At 33.3% G+C, this 27,196-nt stretch overlaps 1 protein-coding gene across 1 annotated transcript in view; it reads left to right on the top strand.

Moving 5' to 3' along the window:
* The window catches only part of unc80 (unc80, NALCN channel complex subunit), a 109,235-nt gene that overhangs the window by 49,241 nt on the left and 32,798 nt on the right, over positions 1-27,196 (top strand). Inside the window, 14 exon segments of the mRNA XM_076413785.1 lie at positions 36-195; positions 2,592-2,839; positions 2,893-3,100; positions 5,162-5,348; positions 5,411-5,621; positions 7,953-8,157; positions 8,218-8,350; positions 11,337-11,477; positions 11,550-11,743; positions 11,805-12,145; positions 13,048-13,278; positions 15,406-15,583; positions 15,663-15,823; positions 24,863-25,063. Coding sequence (XP_076269900.1) covers positions 36-195; positions 2,592-2,839; positions 2,893-3,100; positions 5,162-5,348; positions 5,411-5,621; positions 7,953-8,157; positions 8,218-8,350; positions 11,337-11,477; positions 11,550-11,743; positions 11,805-12,145; positions 13,048-13,278; positions 15,406-15,583; positions 15,663-15,823; positions 24,863-25,063 — 2,799 coding nt within the window.

A 27,196-nucleotide genomic window follows, 5' to 3' on the forward strand; every position in this document is an offset into this window, starting at 1 on the left:
TCTCTCAACGCCATTTTTATAATGACGTTGTTTAGGATTGATCGAAATCTGGATGGATCTCAAGCCAGCAAACTGGCATCGAAGGATTCTTCCCGTGATATAGCGGACTCAGATGGTGGAAACGGTTCTTCCAAAAATGCGAATGATGGCAAACCCACAGAAATGCCAGCAATTTTGAAATATATTCAAACGCAAGTAAGTAATATTATATAATAAACATGTCACCATTTCTTATATTCTTAATATTAAACTCAAAATTTTAATCTACATTTTCAAAATATACAACAAAAACTACAAAAAAACTATTCTGAATACTTTACTTATCTTTATATATTTGATTGATTCCTTCCTTGTAACTTGTTGGCCATTTAAAAATACATTGTTTGTATTTTTTTTTAAATATTTGTTGATCACGTAACTGAACCATATAGTATTCCCTTTCAGTTTTATTTCCATACCTACCTAAATTATTTTCCTGTTTTAATTTCTTCACGTTCAATTCACGTTTTGGTCCCAATATTTACAAATTCTTGTGAGAGAGATAGAAAGGGATTTTCAATATATTTCTCTCTACCTAATTATATACAAGGGCTTTTTATAAATATTTTCAGGTACCACAATGTTATTTCCCTTTTTAACATTTTCTTTAATCTTTCATCATTCTCTTTATTTTATTTTCTTTATGTATATTATAAATAAAACCAAAGTTGCTGTAAGGTTTCCGATAAGAGGATTTCGTCAGAATTATCTACAGTTTCCGTCTTAATATCTTGTTAAATAACTTTTTTGCAAATATATAATCTAATAATTACTTATACATTACTAGCGACCCGCCCCGGCTTCGCACGGGTGCAATGCTGATACTAAATTAAATACACTACAGAAAAAATATGAACGTTGTATATAAAAACATAGCGGCCCGCTCCGACTTTGCACGGGCATAAAATATATATGCCTATGTCACTCAATGAAAACATGATTAAAATCGATCCAGTATTTTTGGTTCATTCATTACTGCCCTTGGCCTGCACGCATTAAATTTGGAGTAAAACAATTCCTCTTCCCCTATACTTACTATGAAGATTTCCTGCTATCTTTGGAATATCTAAATTCATACAATTTTTATTACATTACACATTTTTAAACGCAAATTTTAAATTTGTAATATCTCCGAAAATATTTGTTTAATTTACATGCTGTAAGGAACCATATTGATCTATATTAATTGCACACTGTATTTAAGGTACTTAATTCGATAAGGATTAATGCCGTATTGCTTAAAATAGCTTCGTAAATAAGCCATTTTCTCACGTAAAAAGTAAACAATAAAAATGGCTAATGTGGGTTATCCCTAAAAGATAAACATATACTATCGCGGACTTTTTTGTAGACCTTTTTATGGTGTACAATACTGTAGTACATTAATTTGATCTAACTCGTAGGGTTAGGCAGCGTTTTTGCTAATTGCTAAATAAGCCTAAAAAAATAGGTTAATTTACGACATCACGTTAGAAACCTCTAAAATTAGCAATGTTGCCTTAGTATATTATGCATGTATTATACATATAAACCTTCCTCTTGAGTCACTCTATCTATTGAAAAAAACCGCATCAAAATCCGTTGCGTAGTTTTAAAAATTTAAGCGCACATAGGGATATAGGGACAGAAAATGCGACTTTGTTTAATACTATGTAATGATGATAACTAAAAGAATTATTAATTTTAAGTGTAATTCTCACGATCAGTTAATTAAATGATTTACATAACCTCTAAAACACTCAACACGAGTCACGAGTTCCCGCAAACAACGGCTATTGAGTATTAAGTTGTAAGTTGTAAGTATAAATTATTTTTATACGTTCAAGACAACGTTCAGAACATTTTAGATTCATATGTTAGGTCCTTGCATATATTCTGATCAAATTTTTACTGCATATAGGCATTTATTAAGAAGAACTGGTACAATATATATTAATCAAAGTTGTTTCCATCATGTTCTACAATCTAAAGTCATGCTCTTAAAGTTAAGGCTCTTTTTTTTCGCTGATAAGCAATGAAATCGCGATGATAAAACTAGAAGGCATCTTCAGTCAATTCGTGGATTAGATATTTTCCCTCTTTTGGATGTTTCTTATTGTATGTAAATGTATGAAGAAAGTTGATTCATCAATTGCTAAGCTGCGTGAAACCTCCTTGAAAGTTTCAGCAGAGATTTTCTCAAACAGGTCTTGTAAAACTGTCTTAGGACTTTTTTGGTTTTGACAACAAAATCACAATTTTTAAATAGTTGAAACCGTCAATTGGGGTATGATGGAGCAGTATCAACATAATGCCAGCATATCTCTTCTTTCTTCTGCATAATTAACAAATGTTAGGAATAACACTTAATAATACTAAATGAAAGACTGTCATAAATGTCAAAACTATCAAATTCAAAACTTCGGTTAGATTGTTTAATAGATCACCTTAATATTTCATAATTGCACCAATAGCTATCACTGATCAAAATATATTCAGCTTTAATTCTTATTTGTATTATAGTACCATCTTGCACATTACAAAGAATTTAACTAATTATAAATCTTTTGAAGGTAAAAGACGCATTCCATGCACCATTCGCAGCTCTTCTCAAAGGAGCTGTTATACTGACCGAGGAGAACTTTTCTGATATTGTTCCCGTAGCTTGGGAACTATTACTAGAAATGAACCAAGAAGTCGCCGCAGCGGCTGCATCATTATTTATATTAGGCGCCGTCAAAACGCCATCCCAAGTGACTGAAATCATGCAGCACGGACTGACCAACAGCGATCCAGCCGTTCGCATCAACGCAATCCTAAGGTAATAAATTGATAAATTAAATATAACTTGCAATTAGTAATATGTATACGCAGATTCCAAGTATTGTGGAAAATGAGGTTCCAAGTTTGGCCCAGGATGGAAGAAAATGCTCACGCTGTCTTCAAGATACCACCTCCGGGAATAGAATTTACTTTACCATCACCGAAAATCGGTATAGAATCGTTGGATGTGGTTGATTCTCCATGGGAACTGTTGGTGAAGACCAAAGTTGAGGAAGTCACAATAAATCAGGAAAGACACGTAAGTAACTGAGAAATGTATCCGCACGCTTCACTACTAGCTCTGAGCATGGACGTTTTTATTGGACAAATTTTGCACTCTTCCATCACCAAGTTTAACTAAAGTTTCTCTATAAATAATAGATGTAATGACTAAAATAAATCCAAGAACTTGATGAAATGAAGGTGGCTATGTATCAGATCAATTAAAAAGTCCCCGGTCTACCGTAGTAAAACACATTTTTTTGGCAAAATTCAACATAATTCCCTTCACACTGATTATAGCGACCTTCCAACTTTTCGATACCATTTTTGAATTACGGTTTGACCTTTGCTTCAAAATAGTCCTCACTTTCGGCGATCACCATTTCAAACGACGAGCATTTCTTCCCAGCGAGTATTCTTTTGAGAACAGGAAATAGTGTCTGGGGGCTAGATCTGGAGAACACGGTGGATGAGGAAGCAATTCGAAGCCCAATTCATGGATGTTTGCCATCGTTTTCACTAACTTGTGACACGGTGCATTGTCTTCGAGAAGCAGCACTTTCTTTTTCTTCAAATGCGGCCGTTTTTCGGTGATTTTGTCCTTCAAACGGTCCAATAACTCTATATAACAGTCGCTGTTGGTGGTTTTCCCACGCTTTGGAGCCGGTTCATCGTGTGTCGATTGGACTTCGGAGTAAAATGATGGAGCCATGTTTCATCCATTGTCACATATCGATGCAAATACTATCGTATCGTTCAAATACTGCTCCGAATCATCAACTCGTCGTTGTTTTTGGTCAAAAGTGAGCTCGCGCGGCACCCACTTTACACAGAACTTTCTCATACCCAAATATTCGTGAATGATATAATGTACACTTTCATTTAATATATTTAGAGTATCTGCTATTTCATTCAATTCCAATTTACGGTCATTCAAAATCATTTTGTGTATTTTTTAAATGTTTTTATCGGTAACAACCTCTTTTGGGCGTCCACTGCTTTTACCGTCTTCGGTGCTCATTTCACCACGTCTAAACTTAACATACCAATACTCGATGGTTGATTTTCCTGGGGCAGTGTACGGAAACTCGACGTCAAGCCAAGTTTTTGCTTCAACTTTTTTTTTTCCTTCAAAAAGCAAAGTTTTACCAACACGCGAAATTCCTTTTTATCCATTTTTTTCACAATAACAAAATTTGCTTCACTCAAAATGATATAATTAACAAACTAATAATCGGACAGCTGTCAAATTTATACACGCGTCTTTTGAGTATTAGGACTAACTAAAAAACGTACGGATTTAGTTCTAGTAGCGCCATCTATGTGTCAGCTCGGGGACTTTTCAATTGACCTGTTAAGGATGATAAATGTTATTGTAAAAAAATATTGGGTAGAGATAACAGAGAAATCTATTAACAATACTAAACTATTTGAAAGAAATATTTATTGGGGTGTAAGCTCTCATCTAGCCCAAATTCCTATGAATGCGAAATAAAGTATTAGAAATACAAATTGAAACCCACAAAAAATACGAACGGTAAAGTGTTGTAAAAGCAGTAATGTGTTAAGGCGAAACAAATGTCCATAATTCATCATTATATTTGCAAATTAGACACAACAAGTTATACATATAATTAAGTAAACATGACTACCTGAGCGCAGCTTCCAACTTCTATGCCTTTAATTGCAAAAAACTACAGCTAATACCAGTAGAACGATAATAGGAAGCTATGGTGACTGGTGAGTGATTAAACAGACTTAATTTGAGTTTTACTTTGAATTACTTCTAATTCTTCAGATTCTTTAAATTATTTATCCTTCGTCAGTATTGAGTATTTATAATCATTTGATTATTTCAAATTTATTTATACAAACTTTTCAAAATGTCTAATCTCAATAAATCAATAGCCGGCGCTCATGAAGTGTGTCTATTTCCCAACCAATACCATACTCTCGCATGTTAAATAAATAATTATATTTCTAACACAATTTCGGAGAGGATTTCGACAGTTAGAATTTTTTCCATAATTACCATTGGCAAGGAAGCATTTGCACCATCTTCATTCAAAATATACTTCATACATTAATTATTTCGCAGAGATCTTTAGTTACCGCAACGAAAACCAGAAAGAAACAACAGACCGAGCTAATAAAAATGGCGCTCCAAGCTCAAGACGATAAGAAACGGGAGGAGAGAGAAAACTTCCTGATTACCACCATTCCTATAACAATACAAGCGGCTCACGAGCCTAGCCTGTATCACACCAGCGAAGAGCATGAAGATGGTTTGTTGCCTGTTGTTTGTTTTCTCGGCGGAAACGCCATAAACGCAAGCACGTTATTTCAGATGACGATCAAGCCGAGGGCCAGACCAGGAACACTGGACATCATCTCCATTCGGCCCATTCACTGTTCCCGTCTTGTCTGTGTTCCGCTGTCGTATCAATAATTAATTTGTTGGATGACGCTGCAGTGTCAGCGGATGGGTGTGCCGTCTATGAAGTGGCCTACTCGGTCATTTGGACATGTCTAGTCGAAGACAGTGCCTTGTTTTTGAGGTTCGTAATATTTAACAATGAATATTATAATTTGAATTTAAAATAATGAAAATATTCCAAGTATGAATAACTATAGGTGCTTTGATTGGCTTATAACTGTAGGTGCCTTGGCTTTGACCGCATACAGGACATCCTTAAGAAAGTATTCTAATTTACAGTTATTATCATATCTTTTAATCATTTTGTAAAGTTCAAAAAAAATATATTTACCATTCATTTTTTAAAACGTATTTTTTAATTTATGCTTTATGCTTTTTTAAATGTTAAAAAAATTTATTATATTCTATATTTACTGAAAAAAAAAAGTAAAGAGAAGAAGCTGATAAAGACTATTGTAATCCTTTTCGTCATCTAAGAAATAAGTAAATAATATATTAACGAATTACGTAGGTCTGCAAAATAAATGTCTAAGAGCTGTTGAGATTTTGTAACAAAATCTCTATTTTTTTTTTTGATGTGCTGAATTCGAAAATGACTTCCCTTTGTCAAAGGATAGCACGTATCACATAGCACACACTAAAACCGTTTCTTTTTCCCAGTATGGCAACTCTTTGTATGTTTTCGTTGGTGGAAAGAGTCAAACGGTGATCTGAAATCATTAAGCCACTCTATTTCTCCATCTCGTTAATGTTCTGATTTAATCGTTCACCTTGCTCTTCAATCACATCTCCCAAGATTTGCGGAAAGTAATCAAGATGGGAATGAAAAAGACATAATTTTAGACTCATTATACAAATTAAAGCTTGAAGTGGTTTTAGTATTATTTGTCCTTCCTCCAAAACAATTTTTTTGCGGATCCGTCATTGTCGTTATGAATTGGGGGTCAGTCCGATCCGACAGAAACCCCTTCCTTCACCTTTATATCTAAGAAACTCGGATACTATGAAACTATGTATTTGAAGCAATTCCCATCTTTGGGAAATTAGTTTAGAAATGGCTTCATCAAAATCAACTTTATGTACCAATATTTCTTGCGTGCACACCTACCAACAAATTCCTAATTCTACAAGAAGAAAGGCTTCTTTAAGGTGTATAAAATAATCCACAAGAAATATGAAAACATAAAAAAGGGAACACTATTGTGCTGTTGAATTTGAATGAATCTTAAGTGCACCCATCAAAAATCCTAAAGTCTTGAAATGTTTTCCATATTATTTTCGTTTTCAGTATACTAATATACATAGAAATCATTTAAAACATTCATTCAAAGTTTTTTTATCGCAGAATTATATTAATAGTAAGAAAATATAAAAACAATAAGAGTGTTTTCAAAATGGCACTTGTTCTCGTGAATATTCTCAATATCGTGTCTATTTCTGCTATTTCTTACTGGTTTTTAAATAATAAATTAAAAAATTACAAACCATAATACCATTATCACATATATTCTTTTAACTAAATATTAAAATTTTCAGTATCAAATTAAGCAGAAATAAATTGGATCCCAGTTTTTTTACCAATGTCAATTTCTTAACCTTGCCAATATAATCATAATATTTAACACAAATTGTCATCATTAAAATTATACTGCTTTCGTATCGACGAAAGTCCATCATTTCTGCTGTTATTATTTATGTAAAAATTGAAAAATTCATTGATCTGAAATTGTCTTCTTAAATATTCATCAATGTATTTTAGTTGTATGATGTAGTGGGTTCAGTTTTCAATTAAATATAAAACACAGCTGTTTTTATTATTTCTTATTGAATCCTAAAATATATAAGATGGCACATCGAACACATGCTCTCCTAGTCTTAGCTAACACATACATACAATTTTGTTTCCATGACCATTTTGCAAAAATTTAACTATTTATTAATACAGTGTTCAATTTCTTAAATAAATTGTTGGTATTAAACTTATCAAAAGAAATCAACTGGTATTAAATCACATTATCTAGGAATTGTCTAATTAAATTTATTCTAAAATAGATTAAAAAAATATAAATCTAAATTAAATCAAGATCATGTTTGTTTTTAATATATTTCCAATTTTCAGCATATTAAAATGTCTACAAATCTTAAAGATGTCTTACAAACCTTTAATATATATGATATAATGCATGGCATACTGCTTCACAATTTAATTTCCAGGTCACTTCACATTTGGCAGCAAAATTACTCCTAAGCTTTTATATATTATTCATATCCGTCTATATAACTTTCCCAAAAGATTTTATTAATCTAACATTAACTGAGAGAAATAATCTTACCAGCTGCGCCAATTTTTGTATCTTCAAATTGATTGCAACTTTGTTTAACTTTCTACCCAAAAAATATTTATCGAACACGCATAAGTCGAATTAAGCATTACATGGTGTTTTCTTTTCAGGTATATTCTTGAACGACTAACCAGAGATCAACAGGAACAGATGTTCAAGATATTAAGACATCTGATAAGATTTATCCCGAAATTACCCCAACAAGCTGCTTTTGCATTGTACAATTACATCATCGGATACGTCATGTTTTATGTACGCAGTCCTCATGAGGAGGGTCAACAACTTATAGGTTCGGCGTTATCACTCCTATGGATGGTAACAGCAAACACTGACTAAAAATAACTAAAGAAAAACTAAATATAACCATTTACATAGGTGGTTCATAGTGTACACGGCATAATGTTCAAAGACCTGAAACAGATCCTTCGCAAAGAGCAATGTGACGCATCCATATTGTTAACGGCAAATGTGCCATCCGCAAAGAAAATCATCGTTCATGGACCTCAAGGTACAATTGAATGTTTACTAACCCGCAATTTTTTATCATAATCCACAGTAATTGCAATTATGACTAAATATTTACCTATTAACAACGTCGAAAGCTTTATCCTTCTCACAAAAAACTAAATGCTCGTATAATATTAAGTGCTTGCTTGTATTGTTATCATTTTTTCACATTAAAAAGGCGTTTATTTAAAATAATTGATACAACAAACATTAATAGAAATATTTTCCATCATTTCCTACAACGTTTTCCCATGTCGTCGATGACACGATCCATTGTCAAACCTCTGCAGCATCTCGAAACCGTGTGCTAGCTAAACTACGCTTTATGATGGAACACACCATTCAAGCACCAAAAACGTATCCTTCACAAGTGTTGAACGTTGTCATGCAAAAGGATGGTTTTGCGCCTGTTACTCGCTATTGCAGATATTTTTAAGTTTTAGCAAGTTTTAATAGACTACATCTTGTTGATCCCACTATATGCACATCAATACTTTGTGACCAAGAATATTCTACTTCGGTGTAGATGTGGATGTCTCTCCTGAACTAACCCATGACTTTTTGTTTCTACGTAGTAAATCTACTCTTTATCACCAATTCGCCAATTGCACCAATTATCTACAATAAACTCTTCTTCTTCTGGCTGACAAGTAATTGATTGACATGTGGTGGCCATTTTACCTCATTTTGGAACTTACTTATCGCATACAAACATCAAGAAATAGTTGGTCCATTAACTGCTAAGATGTGCTGAGAGTATATTTTAAGAGTTTCAGCTGTGTTATTGTCCAATAAGTCTTGCGATTCATTGGCCTCGACTGTTCTTTGTCATTTTAACATACTTTAACATCAAGAATATTAAAAAAGACAATTGAGATATGACGGAGCAGCATCATCGCAAGTTTCTAAAAGTGTTTGATAGACTCCAACACGAAAATTCTTCTTAAAAAAAAACCAAAAAATTAATGAATGCTGAAAATATAACATTAAGCTTTATATAACATTGAATAACTAAATAACACTAAATAAAAAACTGTTTTTATATACATATATAAAGGTAAAAACTATCGAATTTAATTGTCGCTTACATTAAAATCGCTAATCAAAAAACATTAAAGCACCTAATATACCAAACTATTTTAACAGAATATCGTGTCAAAGTTGATGGGAACACAATATTTTCTGAAATTTCCTTCTGCAATGTAATATAACTTTTTACTGAAAACCTCTCATACATTAGCAAAAATGTATATTGTGTTACATTTCAGAAAAGATAATCCATCATAAACTGATTATTGTTCGAAAAGAATAGCTTGTACCAATATTCTAACAATCTAACGCATATTCATCAATCTCGTTTTAATGAATTATTCTAGAATGTATTCAAATACACATTTTTCAATAAGTACTACTATTTTAAGTATATTAGAGTATTATGCGTTATTTTTCTTTTAGAAAAATCATTATCATCTTCATCTTTATATTAGAATCATCTTTATCATCAGTTTCATCTTAGAAAATTATAAGCCAAGGCCTCTAACTTCCAGGTGTACCGGAAAGTCATTACTGGCTTTTCGAAAAAAAAACTACATAATTTTCAAAAAATGCAAATTTATTTATTCAAAGAATTCGCCATTTGATTCTATATAACTTGCCCATTTTTCGAGCCATCCCAAAAAAAACTATTTGTCTTTTGAGCAAAACCATTCATAGTGTATCCCATTGATGCGAAAACTTGATAGATGGACAGGACAAGGTCTTAAGAGTACGGTGCTTGCAATAATATGTCCTACCCAAGTGCTTTCCACGCTTCCTTGACCGGTTTTTCTTTATAAGCGCATTATCGTGCCGCAGAATCACTTTTCGGTATCTTCAGGCCCATTTTGGATGATTTTCAACATCACCACTAACTGTTTAATCTGGCTTCAAAAGGTAGTAATACACCACGTCACTCTGGTCCCTCCAAACAGAGAGTGTTGTCTTGCGACCAAAACGATTTGACCTTGAAGTCGATCGGCCGGCTTCGCCAGGTGATAACCATGATTTTTAACGCTGTGAATTTTCAAAATAAATCCACTTTTCATCAGCAGCCACTATTTGATGAAGGAATAACTTCCGATCACACCTTTGAAGCAGCATTTCAAATACGATTTTTCGATTTTTCCATTTCCCTGTCATTCATTTTAAGTGAAACCCATCTTCCTATCTTTTGGATTTTCTCCATTCTCCATAACCAGCCGGTAATCGTTTCTTGGACCACATTTAACACTTCTGCTAATTATTTTTATGCTTGGATTGGGTCTTCATCCAATAACTTTTGCAGTTTCGCATCTTCAAACTTTTTCGGCCTACCAGAATGTTCTTTGCCTTACACATCGAAATTACCTCTTTCAAATTTTCAAAACCAGGCCTCACAGGTTTTTTGAAGCCTTTTTCTTTTGATCAAATAAAAAAAGTAATGCGAGCCAAGAATACACGTTTTCAGGCACGAAACTTGACAGTTTCAGAGAGATATAAATCTATGACTATGCTACTTTCAGAAAATATGTACAGCTTTGAAGCTTGGTGACAGTATAATAGCCTAGCGACTTTCCGGTACACCTAGTATATTTCTCCATCAGTATATTTCGCAACTTTTTGATTAAAAATCCTACTCATATCCTGTATTCACTTGATTTAGTTTCATCGAGAATCTAGCTATTCCCTAAACTCGAAAAACTTTAAGACATAAACATAAACATAATTATAACATTTTTGTATTTAACACTTCATAGACTAGATAAAGTTGGATAAGCGCCTCATGACGTCAACGCCAAAAGAAAATACTAAGAATATGACGAAATAAATTTGGAAAAATAAATAACTGGTTTGAAAATATTTCTATTATCACAGTAGTGATGGTTTTCTTCTATACAAAAATATCTTCATCAGAATACAAATCAATAAACTTTGATAAACATTGAAACTCTATAAACAAAACATTGCAGATCCCGATGCGGGAGGAATACCTTCCCAATTCCCCGTACAGGAGGACACGCAATTCTGTCAAATCCTGAGGGAGGCCCTGGATTTCTTCGGCATCGAAGAAAGCAAGCACGACGAATATTTTCTGGTTGACTATAAAACACGTAATGCCATCTTGTCCTGACATTAAAAAAACGATTTCTATGATGTTGATATTAAAAGTTGATTGATTTCAGATCAAATTAGGAATCCCTGCGCTTATGTGAGAGATTACTATTTCTTCAAGCGATCTCAGTATCCGCAGCTGGAGTTGGTCCATATGGAACCGGACAAGGCCTTTTACGCGCTGCAAAAACAGGAGCTGGTCCATAAGTTTGTTGAGAGCGGCAAAGTGCTGTTGACTTGGGCTATCCTGAAGAATGTTGACATGGTAAACAGTTAACATAAACCTCATCAACAGGAGAAACTAAAACAAATTATTCGACGTCTAGGTTGTTCAAAGAGTGGTGTTCTTGCACGAGGAGCTCATGAAACTACCGTCTTTTCCACGAAAAGCCCTGGAGTCCGACTTGGACTTATATAATAGCGGACCACTGGGAAAGGAGCTTTTAGGCCTCGATGTTTTACACAAATTCATGTGGGTAAGGTTGATTGCTCGCATGTTCGAAGCCATGGCAGGAAATTTCGCCTATTCCGGCGACATACATCTCTTCGTCAATGTCCTCAATGGTGCTCTGATCCTGCATTCGGAAGATGCCTGCATTTTACGATATGTCATGGCCACCTACATCAATGCAGCTTTTCACTTCAAAAACATTTTCTCGACTAACGGGTGAGTTTTTAATCAAAGGGTTTAATATAGGGTGGGACATCTGTTTTTATTTTCTAGAATATTATTAAAGCTACATTATTTTACTGGTACTATGTTTATGAAATGCCAATTTAAATTCAAGATATTCTTCAAAAATCATTTCACTTTATTCTTTTCCAACTTTAGCACATTTTTCATTACAATTCTTAATAACAACTATTTTTAGCTTTTAGAACCTAATATTAAAGACGGTTAGTCAAGGTATTCATGCAAACATTACAAAGCGTTAGTTATTGTTTACTTATAGATACCGCGTAAGAGCATGCAGCTTGAAAAAAGCGACAAAACTTTAGCACTGTTAGGTAAAACAATAATAGAACTGATTAATATTTTTAATTTTTATTATGGCAATAGTTATATCCTCCTCTATTTTTCACAACTTCAGACAGTGTCCTCGGCAACATTTCATAAGATTTTTAATATAACCTCGATCTAACTATCTCTACTCTTCTTGGATAATATTTTTTAGATGTTTAACATTATCAAATTGATTTTAAACACAGAACACGTGCTGTCTTACCCCAACAATTTCCAGTTATATTCAAATCAGAGGAACGCATTGACCACGCAACAATTTGTTGGACAAATTCACACTGCATCTGTTCTACAGTTTGGTCATTCAGATGCAGCGATTTTATACGAAACCTATTAGTAAAGGGTCTCTAAGCAGTCTCTTTGTAATACTTAGATAAAAAACCATGACTAATAGTTTTTTTCTTAAAACCTAAAACTTCAATATTTATTTTTAAAAGTTGTAATGAACAATATGTGGTGTGCTAAAGTTTTGTCGCGTACGTAAATCAACAGGTGGCTCACATTATAGAAAAGAAAACTGTTAAACGTCTGAACTAAACCAATTTCAGATACCTCCTGATCATGCCCACGCTCTTAAAAATATACTCCAATCACCAAACCAACAAGCTGGTGACAACGACGATAGAATATGCCGTGAAGGAATTTTACACAATGAACCGGAAACCGTTCATCCTTCAGATGTTCGGATCCGTTTCGGCCATGTTAGATACAGACGAGGACGGGATGTATGGAAATGCGCATAAAATTCAGTCCAGTTGTCTGTTTAACTTACTGTTAAGGTAAGTCCACTTATTATTTACCCATTCGTTTGATAAAATAAGTAATATATAACAAAATATATCTTTTCTCGTAAGTGAATGTATGTATTTTCTGTAATATACTAATGTGAAGATCACTGAATTAAGACTGTTATTTATATTGAAAATATTACTGTATTTTAACCAAGTCATGTCAAACAGTATGGTTTAAATATAAAGATTTTCTCAATTCCTATTTTATGTTTTTCCTCCTTTCAACCCATTTCTCCCTCTCTTGTCTTTTGACGTTTGCGATCATCGCTCATTTATTATATGTTCTCTTGTTTTATTCGTTTTTCAGTTTATTATTGTTTTTTTCTTAGTTTTCTCTTTAGAAGACTATTAGTATTATCTTCAACCATTCTTCTGTTTATGGCATTTTCCTTTCTTTTGGGATAATGTACTGTGATGCGAATTTTTGTTTTCCTTTTTCTACATTCATATTTCATTATCTTTCATTTTCACCTCACTTTTAGTATATTTGGGTCATGTCACTAATCTTCTCTAAATTATTTTACTATTATTTTTGATACCAGACAAAATAAGAATAGCTATTACTCATTTATTGGTAATTTTATATCCTTCATTACCTATATTATCTATAATAGAAAATAATAACGTTTACATCAAATATGGTAAATGAGTTACGACATCCCGGCGATGAACAATTCTAATTCGTTTTTAAAAGCTTTACAAAGTTCTGTAAATCTTGATGAATATTTTGTTATATGCAGCTCATTTTTGTTTTAATACTAAATCATGTATTTAATAAAATTTGTTGTAAAAATACAGTTATCAATATATCGAGCAATTTAACTTTCTGATACCAACAATTAAGTAGAAAAATTTAAGAATTTATGACACTAGATTTTTTATCAACCGTCACAATTTCTTAAAGATTAACTTATTTTTCCTTCAAATAAATCCTACTAATACTGTCAGAAAACGTGATATATATTCCTTCCTTCTCATTAAGACATTAATATGTTAAATGTTCAGGTCTAACTAACTAGTTGGGACTTAACGGTGTTGCAACTAGTCCCTATGTTTGACTTGGATCTCTACTGAATAATTAAGTCACATAACATATGATATCTGTATTTAGAATTGAATTGAAACTTCACTGGGTTGGGTTAAATTGGTTTTCTCTCTTTAAAATCTTCTAACTAAGCCATCATTATCTGGAGAGTCTCAACATTGATGTGCCGATGGAACCTCTGTTTATATCTTTGAGCACAGCCCTTGATCGATACTTTATGCCGATAATTTCTACCTTCGGGTCCTTAAGCAGATCGTTGTTACAAATGTATCGTGGAGCATCAACAATATCTATATATACGAATTTATTTTGATTTATTTATTTGCGCTATTTTTGTCTCCATCATTGTACTTTGACAATAACTGTTTGCAACTTTTCTAGATCCAGTATTCTTACATCCAGTGGGTAAAATTACAGCTTCATCTGCAAATGTAGCAACAACATTTTCATTGAATGTAGGCAAGTTCCGAGTGTACATCAGATAAAGAACTGGTCCAATACACTTCCCTGTAGCACACTTACTTGTATTTTCCTCAAGTTAAACTAGACATCTTATTGTTTAAATCTAAAATATCGTGGAAGGAAAAACATTTTTAATCTTATGCTTGAAATCAGCATGCCAAACTTTATCAAAAAATGCAAAACAAATTTTATTTTCTTCTAGTGGGTTTTATGACACTTTTAATTCTGTGAACCTGATCAATTTTGGAATATTGTTTCCCGAAACCAAATTGATGATCGGGAATAAAATGATTTCCCGCAATGATTAGTTTTATCCATTTTAATAGAAGCTTTTTTAGTTTTATCTTGTTGAGCCCTGGAATAAAATTATTTCTTCCCCGCTTTTGCCTGATTTCTGGGGTATATTCAACTCCATCAACTTCTTTTTCAACTTGAAGAAGTATATATTGCTTGAAATTTAGTTTATATTAGGTTTAGTTCAATTCAAGATATTCTAGACCTGTATAAAACATATTTCTATATTTTCCGAAATATATCGAAATCGCATCGAAAATATATGTTCTAATATATTAACCTACAATTATACGTTAATTGTTTTATTATTGCAGCTTAGAAACACCGTCTCCAGATCCTCTGAACATAGCAGAACTAGTCAAAGAACCAGTAAAAGCAATAGATTTCTGCTATCACGACGAAGACAACGACGTCACCGTCCTAGATTGCATATCCATGTGCGTTATGGTCGTGTCGTACTCCGCCGAAAGCTGTCGAGGATACCAAATGCTGGTAAGTACCAGACAAGCCGACCTCCACAATCCCCAGTCGAACGATCTACTAATATCAAACGGAAACAACCTTTATTTAGGTAATACTCGAAGCCATTCTGCCTTATTACGTAGACAAAATCCAAAATGCGGTTTATATCGCGAATTCGATAAAGCGCTTCAAGAAGAACGAGCGCGACATCATCAACCAGCTCTCGGTTGCGATACGGTGTCTGATCGAGAACTCTGCGGAGCTCACCAAGTAAGTATGTCTCTGAAACGGATTACCGGCGCTCGGGTTTATTATGAATGCCAGTTCTTTTTTAGTGAAATAGAAGGTTAAAGTTAGAAGGACTTGTATAAAAAGCGCCTAGCTTACGAATTAATTCTAAACGGAAAAAGGATGTCTTTTGCTGACTCTTGTTAATCGCAGAGGTGTATTACTGTGTTATTCTATGATCTATAAAGATAGTGTTGAGTTGCTAAGGAGAGAATACATGTGAGAAATACTTTTACTTCTTGGTAAATAAAATGCGAATATTCAGCAAAACATTATAATGGTCACTATCTTCATGATTTACAAGGTATTACAACGGTGATTACAATAATATTCGGCTATCAATCACGTCAACAACATACTCTTCGAGAAACTCTTAGAAACTATATGCACCAAATACAGAGGAATTAGAACTGTATCACCTGTAAAAAAGTTTAGCGTTCATTTGCCACTAGGGGGCGCGACTGACAATATAAGTAGCAGGAAATTTAAAATATTTTATAAACAAAAATGCAATATAAGCTTAAAAATACATTTTATTTAAATATCTCTAAATTTACATTATAGTTAGATCAAAGGAAATTTCTTAGAATTTTCTATGTTTAATGACAATATATTGTACTAACAATACATTAAAATGAATTATAACAGATTTAACACCAAACCTATACTTTTAATACTCTTCTTGATTTTTGACTTTTTTGGCCGTTCTTGATAATTTTTCTTTCTTCTTAGTTCTGACTAAATCTTCATTCCCTTAACCTGTTTCTTAATTCATGTTTTTGAAAAAATTAAGTAATTATTTTACTTTTTCTCGTCTTGGTTCTCTAACTGTTTCATTTTAATTATTCCAATTCTTTAGTGAATTCTGTATTCGCTAACATTATCTTGTAAAATTCTGTTCTAATGACAAATTCTTTAGTATATTCTGATTCTCGTTGTCGATGCATCGTGTTTTATCGTGTTTAAGGCTCAAGAAATCTTTTTCTGTGAAAGAAAAAGAAAATACCTTTTGTTAAGTATTCTTACATTGGCTAGAATGTTTCCACTCATCCGAAGTATTTCTCTGACACATTCATCCAAGATTCGCTTAGGCCTCAGTCTTGACTTTCTCCTCTCCATCTTTGCTTCCCAATCTCTATTTACATGTCTTGAGATATCCAGATGCTAATTATAATATTTAGAAATTTGACAAGAATATAAACTATCGATAGAGCAATAATGTTAATATATATTTCCCTTCATCCCAAGTGAATCCCCTTAGACAGGAATATCTGTAACTGCAATCATCATGAATAAATTTATTCCTACTTACTAACGAGACATTTGTATTATAATTTCCGCCATCTTCTAAATATCTGAGACATGTTTTAATCCAAATGCTATATTGTTCAAGTTGGTGAGTGTTATAATTCTCTTTCTTGGTAGTTTTTGCAGTAATTCTCCTGTTATTAAATCATAGCCTGGTGATTTCCTGGGATTAATATCAGTTTTAATAACTTTGGTTCGCTCTTTCGGCGTGACTAATTCACTCATCGACTTTTCAGCTTCTATGTCCAGCAAATTATATTCGATATTAGTTTCGTTTGGTTTGAAAGTTTTTTCTAGATATTCAATGAATGCTTCTGCTTTTTGGTGATTGTCACGTGTCCAATTCCTACATAGGTGTTTTAGAGGTGGACAGAGCGCTTTAAATATTTAGTGGCTTTAAAGGGTGAATAATCAGTTTCTTTATCATCTGTTAAATTTCTCAGATAGTCATATATGCATTTGTTTTTAATTTCCAGTATTTCCCTTTTCAGTCTTTGGGTGGCTTATTGAATAACATATCTTATATCTCTAAATTTGTCTTATAATCTTTCCGGAATCCTACCGACTGTGCCATTGATAAAATACGGGTTTAGAATAACAGAAACCTTTATTTTACTATAAAACTATTTTATTTTAGAGAAATACTAGCGACCCGCCCCGGCTTCGCATGGGTGCAATGCTGATACTAAATTAAATACACTAGAGAAAAAATATGAACGTTGTATATAAAAACATAGCGACCCGCTCCGACTTTGCACGGGCATAAAATATATATGCCTATGTCACTCAATGAAAACATGATTAAAATTGATCCAGTATTTTTGGTTCATTCATTACTGCCCTTGGCCTGCACGCATTAAATTTGGAGTAAAACAATTCCTCTTCCCCTATACTTACTATGAAGATTTCCTGCTATCTTTGGAATATCTAAATTCATACAATTTTTATTACATTACACATTTTTAAACGCAAATTTTAAATTTGTAATATCTCCGAAAATATTTGTTTAATTTACATGCTGTAAGGAACCATATTGATCTATATTAATTGCACACTGTATTTAAGGTACTTAATTCGATAAGGATTAATACCGTATTGCTTAAAATAGCTTCGTAAATAAGCCATTTTCTCACGTACAAAGTAAACAATAAAAATGGTTAATGTGGGTTATCCCTAAAAGATAAACATATACCATCGCGGACTTTTTTGTAGACCTTTTTATGGTGTATAATACTGTAGTACATTAATTTGATCTAACTCGTAGGGTTAGGCAGCGTTTTTGCTAATTGCTAAATAAGCCTAAAAAAATAGGTTAATTTACGACATCACGTTAGAAACCTCTAAAATTAGCAATATTGCCTTAGTATATTATGCATGTATTATACATATAAACCTTCCTCTTGAATCACTCTATCTACTGAAAAAAACCGCATCAAAATCCGTTGCGTAGTTTTAAAGATTTAAGCGCACATAGGGATATAGGGACAGAAAAAGCGACTTTGTTTTATACTATGTAGTGAAGTGGCGATTATATGTTTTATTTCAAATTCATATAGAAAATCCAAAAATAATTTTTTTAATGGTTTTGGTAGCTGCAAATCAGTATTACTAACTAAATACTAAAAATGACATCTAAAGTATGACAGCTATACTAAAAAAAATATTGGTCTTTAAAAATATATTGCTTGAAATAATTGGGCTGGTTCATATGTTAAATTTTATTCAATATTTTAGGTTTGGTTTACAAATATTATATTTTACCTGTCATTATTTATTTAATTATGTATTATCTTGTATAGTAATAAAGCAAATAACAGCAGTGGATTGGATTAAGAATAGCACGAAAATACACACATATCGCATAAAATGTATCAGACTAAATCCATTAAATGAGTCACAATAAAGACAATCCTTTTATAAGCAATTTTTTTATAAAAATACTGTTCTAATCTATTGTAAATAATTTTCAAACATTATTTTGAATGACGTAGATTGATTAGACACTGAGATAGACAATATAGGTGGTATATAACTGGCATTAAAACAGTGTTAATTAAGTTAGCTCCACCTGTATTTTATGTCTTGGTTTTTTTGAATGTGTAAATTGTTTTGTTTGTTCGAACGGGTTAAAAACCAAAAAAGGCAACAAAACGATCTGCATTTCTCATCGGTTATCAAAGAGAGACGCCAAAAACTGGCCTATACGGAATAGAGAAATTATTTTCTTATTTTTATTTCGATCATAGAATAATGAGACATAGAAGGCGATCTCCCATGTATAAGTTTGTGATTAAGTGTTGCCCTTCGGAACCACCAGAAAGTGCGACAAGTCGGAATATTTATGGCGAGATATTTAAAATATAACAGGTCAATTGAAAAGTCCCCTGCCTACCATAGTAAAACACATCTTTTGGCAATACTAGGTTTTTTTATTCAAGATAATTCCCTTCAAGGGTGATACACTGATCCAACTATTCGATACCATTTTTGTAGTATGATTTGTATTTTGCTTCAAAATAGGCCTCAATTTCGGCGATCACCTCTTCAACGAAAATTTCTTCCCAGTAAGCATTCTTTTGAGATCTGAGAACAGGAAAGAGTCGCTGGCAACCAGATCTGGAGAATACGGTGGATGAGGAAGCAATTCCAAGCTCAATTCATGGATTTCTGCCATCGTTTTCACTGACTAGTGACACTTGTTATCTTAGTGAAGCAGCACTTTCTTTTTCTTCAAATGCGGCCGTTTTTCGGCGATTTCGTCCCTTCAAACGGTCCAATAACGCTATGTAATAGGGGCTGTTGATGGGCCTTCCTTTTTCAAGGTAGTCAATGAAAATTATTCCATGCGCATCCCAAAATACAGACACAATAACCTTGCCAGCCAATTGTTGCGTTTTCCCACGCTTTGGAGCGGGTTCATCGTATGCAGTCAACTCGGATGACTGTCCATTGGACTTCGGAGTGAAATGATAGAATCATGCTTCATCCATTGTCAAATATTGACGCAAAAACTCGGGTTTATTATGCTTTATCATCTTCAAACACTGCTCCGAATCATTAACTCGTCGTTAATTTTGGTCAAAACTGAGCTCGCGCGGCACTCACTTTGCACAGAGCTTTCTCATACCCAAATATTGGTGAATAATATAACGTACACGTTCAGTTGATATCTTCAGAGTGTGCGCTATTTCATTCAATTTCAATTTACGATCATTCAAAATCATTTTGTGAATTTTTTCGTCGGTAACAATCTCTTTTGGGCGTCCACTGCGTTCACCGTCTTCGGTGCTCATTTCGCCACGTCTAAACTTAACATACCAATTCTTGATGGTTGATTTTCCTAGGGTAGTGTCCGGAACTTCCACTTGTTTGTACTTGCTTGTACTTATTTGCTTCAACTGTATTTTTTCCCTTCAAAAATTTTATCCATTTTTTTTTCACAATAACAAAAGTTGCTTCACTCAAAATGCTATAATTCACAGGGTTACGGCTAACTTAAAATATATGGATTGGATTCTAGTAGCGCCATCTATGTATCAGGTAGGGGAATTTACAGTTAACCTGTTACTATTACTACTTATTATCTCAGTATCCAGTTTTAAAAAATATTTCTAATTCTAATTACTTTTGATGATTCTTTTTTTTAAATATTTTAAAGTCTCCTTTTTACCAAGGAGGGTTTATCAGAACTGGACCTACAGTTTAACGTGGGCTATGAGCTATATATATATATATATATAAATATATATATATATATATATATATAAATATATATATATATATATATATATATATTCCTCAAGTTTATAACGGCTTACTTTTAAATCCAAATTTTGGACTAAAGTAGCCTTCTTTGAAAAAAAATCACGCTACTTTAATCTTCACATCACAAAACACAACGCTATTGGCCTCTTTTTATATTTAATACCCTGTAAATTAGTTTTAGGGGATTTTTTAAATTTAAAGTTTTATTATGAAAATTTGCTATAATATATTTGATACAGAGTCTTCTATCGATAGTCAATACTTTTTCCTATCTTTCAGGTAATTTGCGGATTTCATGTCCAAAAAACGATGTATCTTTTGATTATCTATGAATAGACCAATTTTTTAAGAACTGAAGCGATGCACCATGTCACTAGCCATATGTCAGAACAAGTAGTAATCAAAAAGAGCAAGGTCTGGAGAATACGGCTGGTGGGGTAGCACTTTCCATTATAATATTTCCAAGTATATTCCGAGTTGTACCGAAGAATGACATTGTTATGTCTTTGCTCGTATTCCAACCGTTTGTTGCACAGCGCTCGGTTCAAATGTTTCAATTGTGACCCAAAGCGATTCCCATTGATAGTTTCATTAGGTCTTAGCAGTTTGATTAGCTTGGACCATGAATATTCGGTTCTGCCGAACCGAATGTTAGACGTTGATGCAAGACCAGGTGATTCGCATTTTTTCGATTTATATTATCGTAATGGCTCTTGTTTTTATCACCAGTAACAATACGATGTAAAATGCTTTCCGATTTTGCCGTTAAAGTAGCATTTCACACATCAAGGTTCATGTTTTTCTTTTTCTTCAAAGTTTCTTGGCTTCAGTTCATACAGCACAAAATATCCAATCATTCCCATTTTCTTCAAGTAAGCGAAAATGGTTTCTTGTGTTGCCAAAACAATTCTACCTATCCTTCCTGCGTTTTACACATCATCATCATTAAATGTGTCTCCAAAACGCTCTTTTTCTTCGGCATTTTTAAAACGTCGAAGCCAATAATCACATATTGTAATTAATGGCGTATATAGTTAACATAAGCTTCACAGCAAAAGTAAAACTTCGCGCAAATAAATATTTTTTACAGTAAAGGCAATAAAAATTACGCCTTAGAAGCCCAAAAATGGGGAAGAAACAAATTTAACCAAAGATATCCTCTAACATTTGAAACCAAAAGCAATAAATCTTTCGGTTATTTTTTGTTTCTATACCGCTGGCCCTCTGGTGTCTCCGAAGCGCATCTGGACATGGCCACGAGGCCTTCTACTTCGACCGCGAACTTCCCCTTCTAGGTCTAATTCTTCTACGGTTTCGATAGACCGAATAGAATGGAGGTGGGCCTGAATGGTCATCATGCCCGGGCATCTCGGGGTTGCGTTTCGCGGACGTACGGCGGGTGCATGAGAACCATTCCATGCTGACCTTTAGTTTACTGTTTTAGAGATGACTTAGTTGCTTGAATATCGCAAAAAAAGGGGCGCCATTTCATGACAGTGTCTGACCCATCGCATCACGCTTCTGTTTTTAACGTTTTGTATTTTTTTATTTGCAGATTCAGTTCCAAAAGGTAGGTGGTGTTGCATTTTAGCTTGACATTCTTTTCGTTCCGATTTATTTTTTTACCTTTACAACGATACTTCAGGCAATATCCACACAACTACTAAATGTGCGTACCACTTTGGAGTATGTTGAAGCAATGAATATCGATTGTTTAGGTCTAATTAGCTATCAAATTTTATTACCTTATTTTAAACCTTCGCAGTATATATCTTAAATAAAGTAAAAGCCAATAAAATCAACAAAACCTTTTTTGTAGAGAGAAATAAGTTCGTCCCAATAATTATATAGTTCTACCAACTCCAACAGCATTAAAGGCAGCTTGACATCGTCATAATTATTTTCAATAATCTAGTAAATGTATAACACTCAATCTACATCCATATTTTCTAAATATCTATATATTTGTATCTAAAAAAATTAACGACTTTTTCAAAAATATCGACATTTTCGTAACAAAACGAATGAACGAATACGACTTTAGAGCCAACTCAAGTAAAATAAAATGTTATTAAGGTAACATAATTTTATCAACACATCTTTTTCCAGTTCAGAAACAAATTTATTCCAGTTGCACAGAATTCTACTGTTCTATAGTCTCTGAAACTCTTAAAGGCAGTTTTGTCAGAAATAAAACCTCTGAATGTCTGAATGTCTGAACAAAAATTATTACAGTTCATTTATTAACATTTTAACTCGAAAATTTCTATAGCTGTAATAGAATTTAAGCAAAAAATGTCCTTTATATTTATTTATTTATTATAGAAATCTATTTATTTATTTATTATAAATGCTAATAAATTAGCATTTATAAACATTTTAAATTAATTTTCTACGATATTAATAATTACAAAGTACTTAATATGTAATTACAAAGATAATTTAAACTCGATGTCACTGTTTTTTAATACACGCTGAGTTTTACTTATAACCTCACTGAGAACCGAATCAAATGGTTTTAGTCTTTTTAATATTCTAAGACATAATTATGTAGGAGCGGTTCATTGTGTGCAGTCCATTCTGTCGATAACTGTCGATTGGATTTCGGAGTGAACTGATGAAGCCTTTTTTCATCCATTGTGACGCAAAAAACTCGGATTTATTACGCTTGATCATCTTTAAACACTGCTCGGCATCATCAACTCGTCATTGATTTTGGTCAAAAGTGAGCTCGCGCGGCGCCCACTTTACACAGAGCCTTCTCATACCCAAATATTCGTGAATGATATATCCGTTCAGTTGATATCTTTAGAGTATCTACTATTTCATTCGCTTTCAATTTACGGTCATTCAAAATCATTTTGTGGATTTTTAAAATGTTTTCGTCGGTAACAACTACTTTTGGGTGTCCAGTGCGTTCATCATTCATTGGTCTTCGGTGCTCATTTCACCACGTCTAAATTTAGCATATTAATCCTTGATGATTGATTTTCCTGGGGCAGTGTCCGCAAACTCGGCATCAAGCCAAGTTTTTACTTCAACTCTATAAAATTCCTTTTTATCCATTTTTTCGCAATAACAAATGTTGCTTCACTCAAAATACTATAATTCACAAACTCCGACATCCGACAGCTGTCAAATTTATACACGCATCTTTTGAGGGTAAGGGCTGACTAAAAATATATGGATTTAATTCTGGTAGCGCCATCTATGTGTCAGGCCGGGGACTTTTCAATTGGCCTGTTTTTTATTAGATTAGATGAAATTATCAATATAAAATAAAAGAAATATTTTTTCTTGACTTATTCATTAAAAAAAACAATTAGATCAATCAATCAAATAAAAAAACGACGATTTAATTTTGATAATTTAAAATTTAACTGTTACCTGTGAAACTGGATTCTTTAGTTGTCACCACTTGATAATGGCCACAAATCCAAATATTGGGTAAATTTTAGCACACTCAGTTGATTTTGTATATTTTTGTAATTATTTACCTTTACTATTCTTATTCTCGTACATACATCTAATGTTATTAATGATGTAGGTTTGTTAACAATTACTGTAAGTTATACTATAAATAAAATTATTCTTGAATTTAAGCATTACTCCATATTCCTTGCTTTAACACAATAAACAATTAGAATATGCCGTCTGACGTCGACGAAAACCAAACAGAAAACAAACTAAACCTTATTCTAGCACAGCGTCTATGTCAGGTTGCATATGTCCCAAATAAAAAATGTTCTTTGTTTCAACCAATTAAAATGCATCACGTTTGCCCTAAGTAGTTTACCTATTCGTTACAACCGCAACATTATTCCCTCCGATAATAAAGCACAGCATAACACTACACTATACCGAGATTCTATCCGAACACTGAACATCACCAACAACCAATTAGATCTTCGATCTTCCTTATTGATTCAATGTATCGTTGTGATTTAGAGTCTACAATGGGCCGTATCGGTCCAGTCCGGAGCACAAGGGATCCAGTCAGAGGAACTACCGGGGACCGTACTCCCCCGGGTTCGATTTTGAGGACGATTCTCATTCCAAGTTCATGAGCGAACATAACCGGACGAAGAGCATGTACGAACACGACACGGAAGACAGCGAGATACTGCGAGCTGAATACAGAAGACCGAGGTTTGTATAGTACGAGGGTCACTATTTATATTTCGGGAAATGGCAACACTTTTGTCATGTAAGTCCGTCTGACGGTTCCATCGTAAAGTTTGACATTTTTGAAGATATACGTATTCAGAACAATTTGTCGCACGCACGCTATTTGTTTACTTTATATTTAGTTGAATGTTTCGTCTCGGCAAAAAATAGAACTGAATCGTGAAGATTTTCGTGCAATTATTTTTACGATTTTCGACGTGGATTATCACAACAAGAGTGCATCAATCAACTTAATTTGATTTTTGGCGATGATTCTCCAACAAAAACCACCGTGTATCGATGGTTTAGTGAATTCAATCGTGATCGTAGTTCGCTGTCCGACGAATTTCGTGAAGGTCATCCAAAATCGGCTGTTGTTGCAGAAAACATCGATACTGTGTGCGAAATTGTTACCTATTGTCACCTATTGTGAAATTGGGGCATCCCTAAGCATTAGTTCTACCAGCATATATGCGATTTTACATGAATACTTAACTGCGGGAAAGTTATGTTTGCGTTGGATCCCACACAATTTGACAATCGCTCAAAATAGGCTCGTGTCGATTGGTGCAAAGAAATGCTTAAGAAATTCAATCACGGTGCTTCGAAAGACGTTTATAAAATGACGTGATAGGTGACGAATCATGGATATATTCGTTTGAGTCCGAAAGTAAATGAAATCGACTGTATGGGTGTTCCAAGTTGAACCAAATCCAACAAAAGTTATTCACGCATGAACCACTTCGAAGAAAATGGTGGGCTGTTTCTTCGGGAAAACTGGTCATATTGCAAGAGTGCCTCTAGCGGATCGTAGAACATTAAATTATGATTGGTACACAACCATTTGTTTGCCAGAAGTCTTCGGTGAAATAAGGAAAACAAACAAGAGACGCCGGGTTGTTCTTCATCATAACAATGCGAGCTCTCACACATCGGCTCAAATAAGAGACTATTTGAGCACTCAAAACATCGAATTGATGAGTTATCTGCCGTGCAGCCCTGATTTCGCACCCAATGACTTCTTTTTGCTTCTATTCGTGAGGAATAAACTGCGTAATCAACGATTTTCATCCCCCGAAGAAGCTATTGAAGCGTTCAAAAATCATGTTTTGAAGATACCTCATTCTGAATGGAATACATATTTTGAAAATTGAAAATATATTCACAGTTTAACTATTTGTTTTTTTTTCCTATTCCCGAAATATAAATAGTGACCCTCGTATATCCAAAGTAGCAATGGACCCACGTCATCTCATTTTATGACGTCAAAACGGTGCAATATTGCACTTAACGTTAACATTTCACCCCTTTTAGTTTATTTTAGCATCGATTTATAATAATATTCTAATATAAATAAAATAATGAAACAAAAATATACATCTAATGCATATATTAGCGAAAGACTTAAACTACAGTTAAATAAACAACCATAATGGTTTGTAGGTTAAAGTTATTTTATTTTATTTACATTGACTGACATTGAACTACTGAATTGAATTACAATGTACTTTACTCATTTTTCATTAGAGAACTTTATTTATTAGGTCTTTATTTACCTTTTTTGTTTAGTTCTTGTTATCTTCGTTACTGTGTTTTCTTGTTAAATCATGTAGATATCACTGTATTTCTCCTTAGGTGTTTCTGTTACTACTTGGGTACATTTTTCTTGGTAAAATTAAATTTAATCACTGCATTATTCGTAATACATTTGCCATATCTGCAACAAGTTAGTATTCGTTCTCTCCTTGTACAGTTCAATCAAGTGCTTATATATATTCTGAACAATTACACGCATATATGTGCACATAAATCTTTCACACTCTGCAATACGAATTTCTACAGTAATCCTATATAGGACAGTTCAGGATATTATTTTATAACAGTCCTGGCTGTATATTTTCCTCCACTTATATATCTACTGTAGGAATTCTTTACGACATCCCATAACAATTGACGAAAACAACTCGATTTTATTGAATATGCAGTGATAAGGAGGAAGACGTTACAACCTGTAGCCATATTATTCAACCATCTGATCTACTATGTATCTTCTTTCTTACCTATTTCTAAAAAACAAATTACAAAAAATACATTTAAACTTTTCATTTATATTTA

This window comes from Rhynchophorus ferrugineus, unplaced genomic scaffold, assembly GCF_030347505.1.
Source record: "Rhynchophorus ferrugineus isolate W39M unplaced genomic scaffold, kcgeb_rfMv2 rfM1, whole genome shotgun sequence".
Classification (NCBI taxonomy): domain Eukaryota; kingdom Metazoa; phylum Arthropoda; class Insecta; order Coleoptera; family Curculionidae; genus Rhynchophorus; species Rhynchophorus ferrugineus.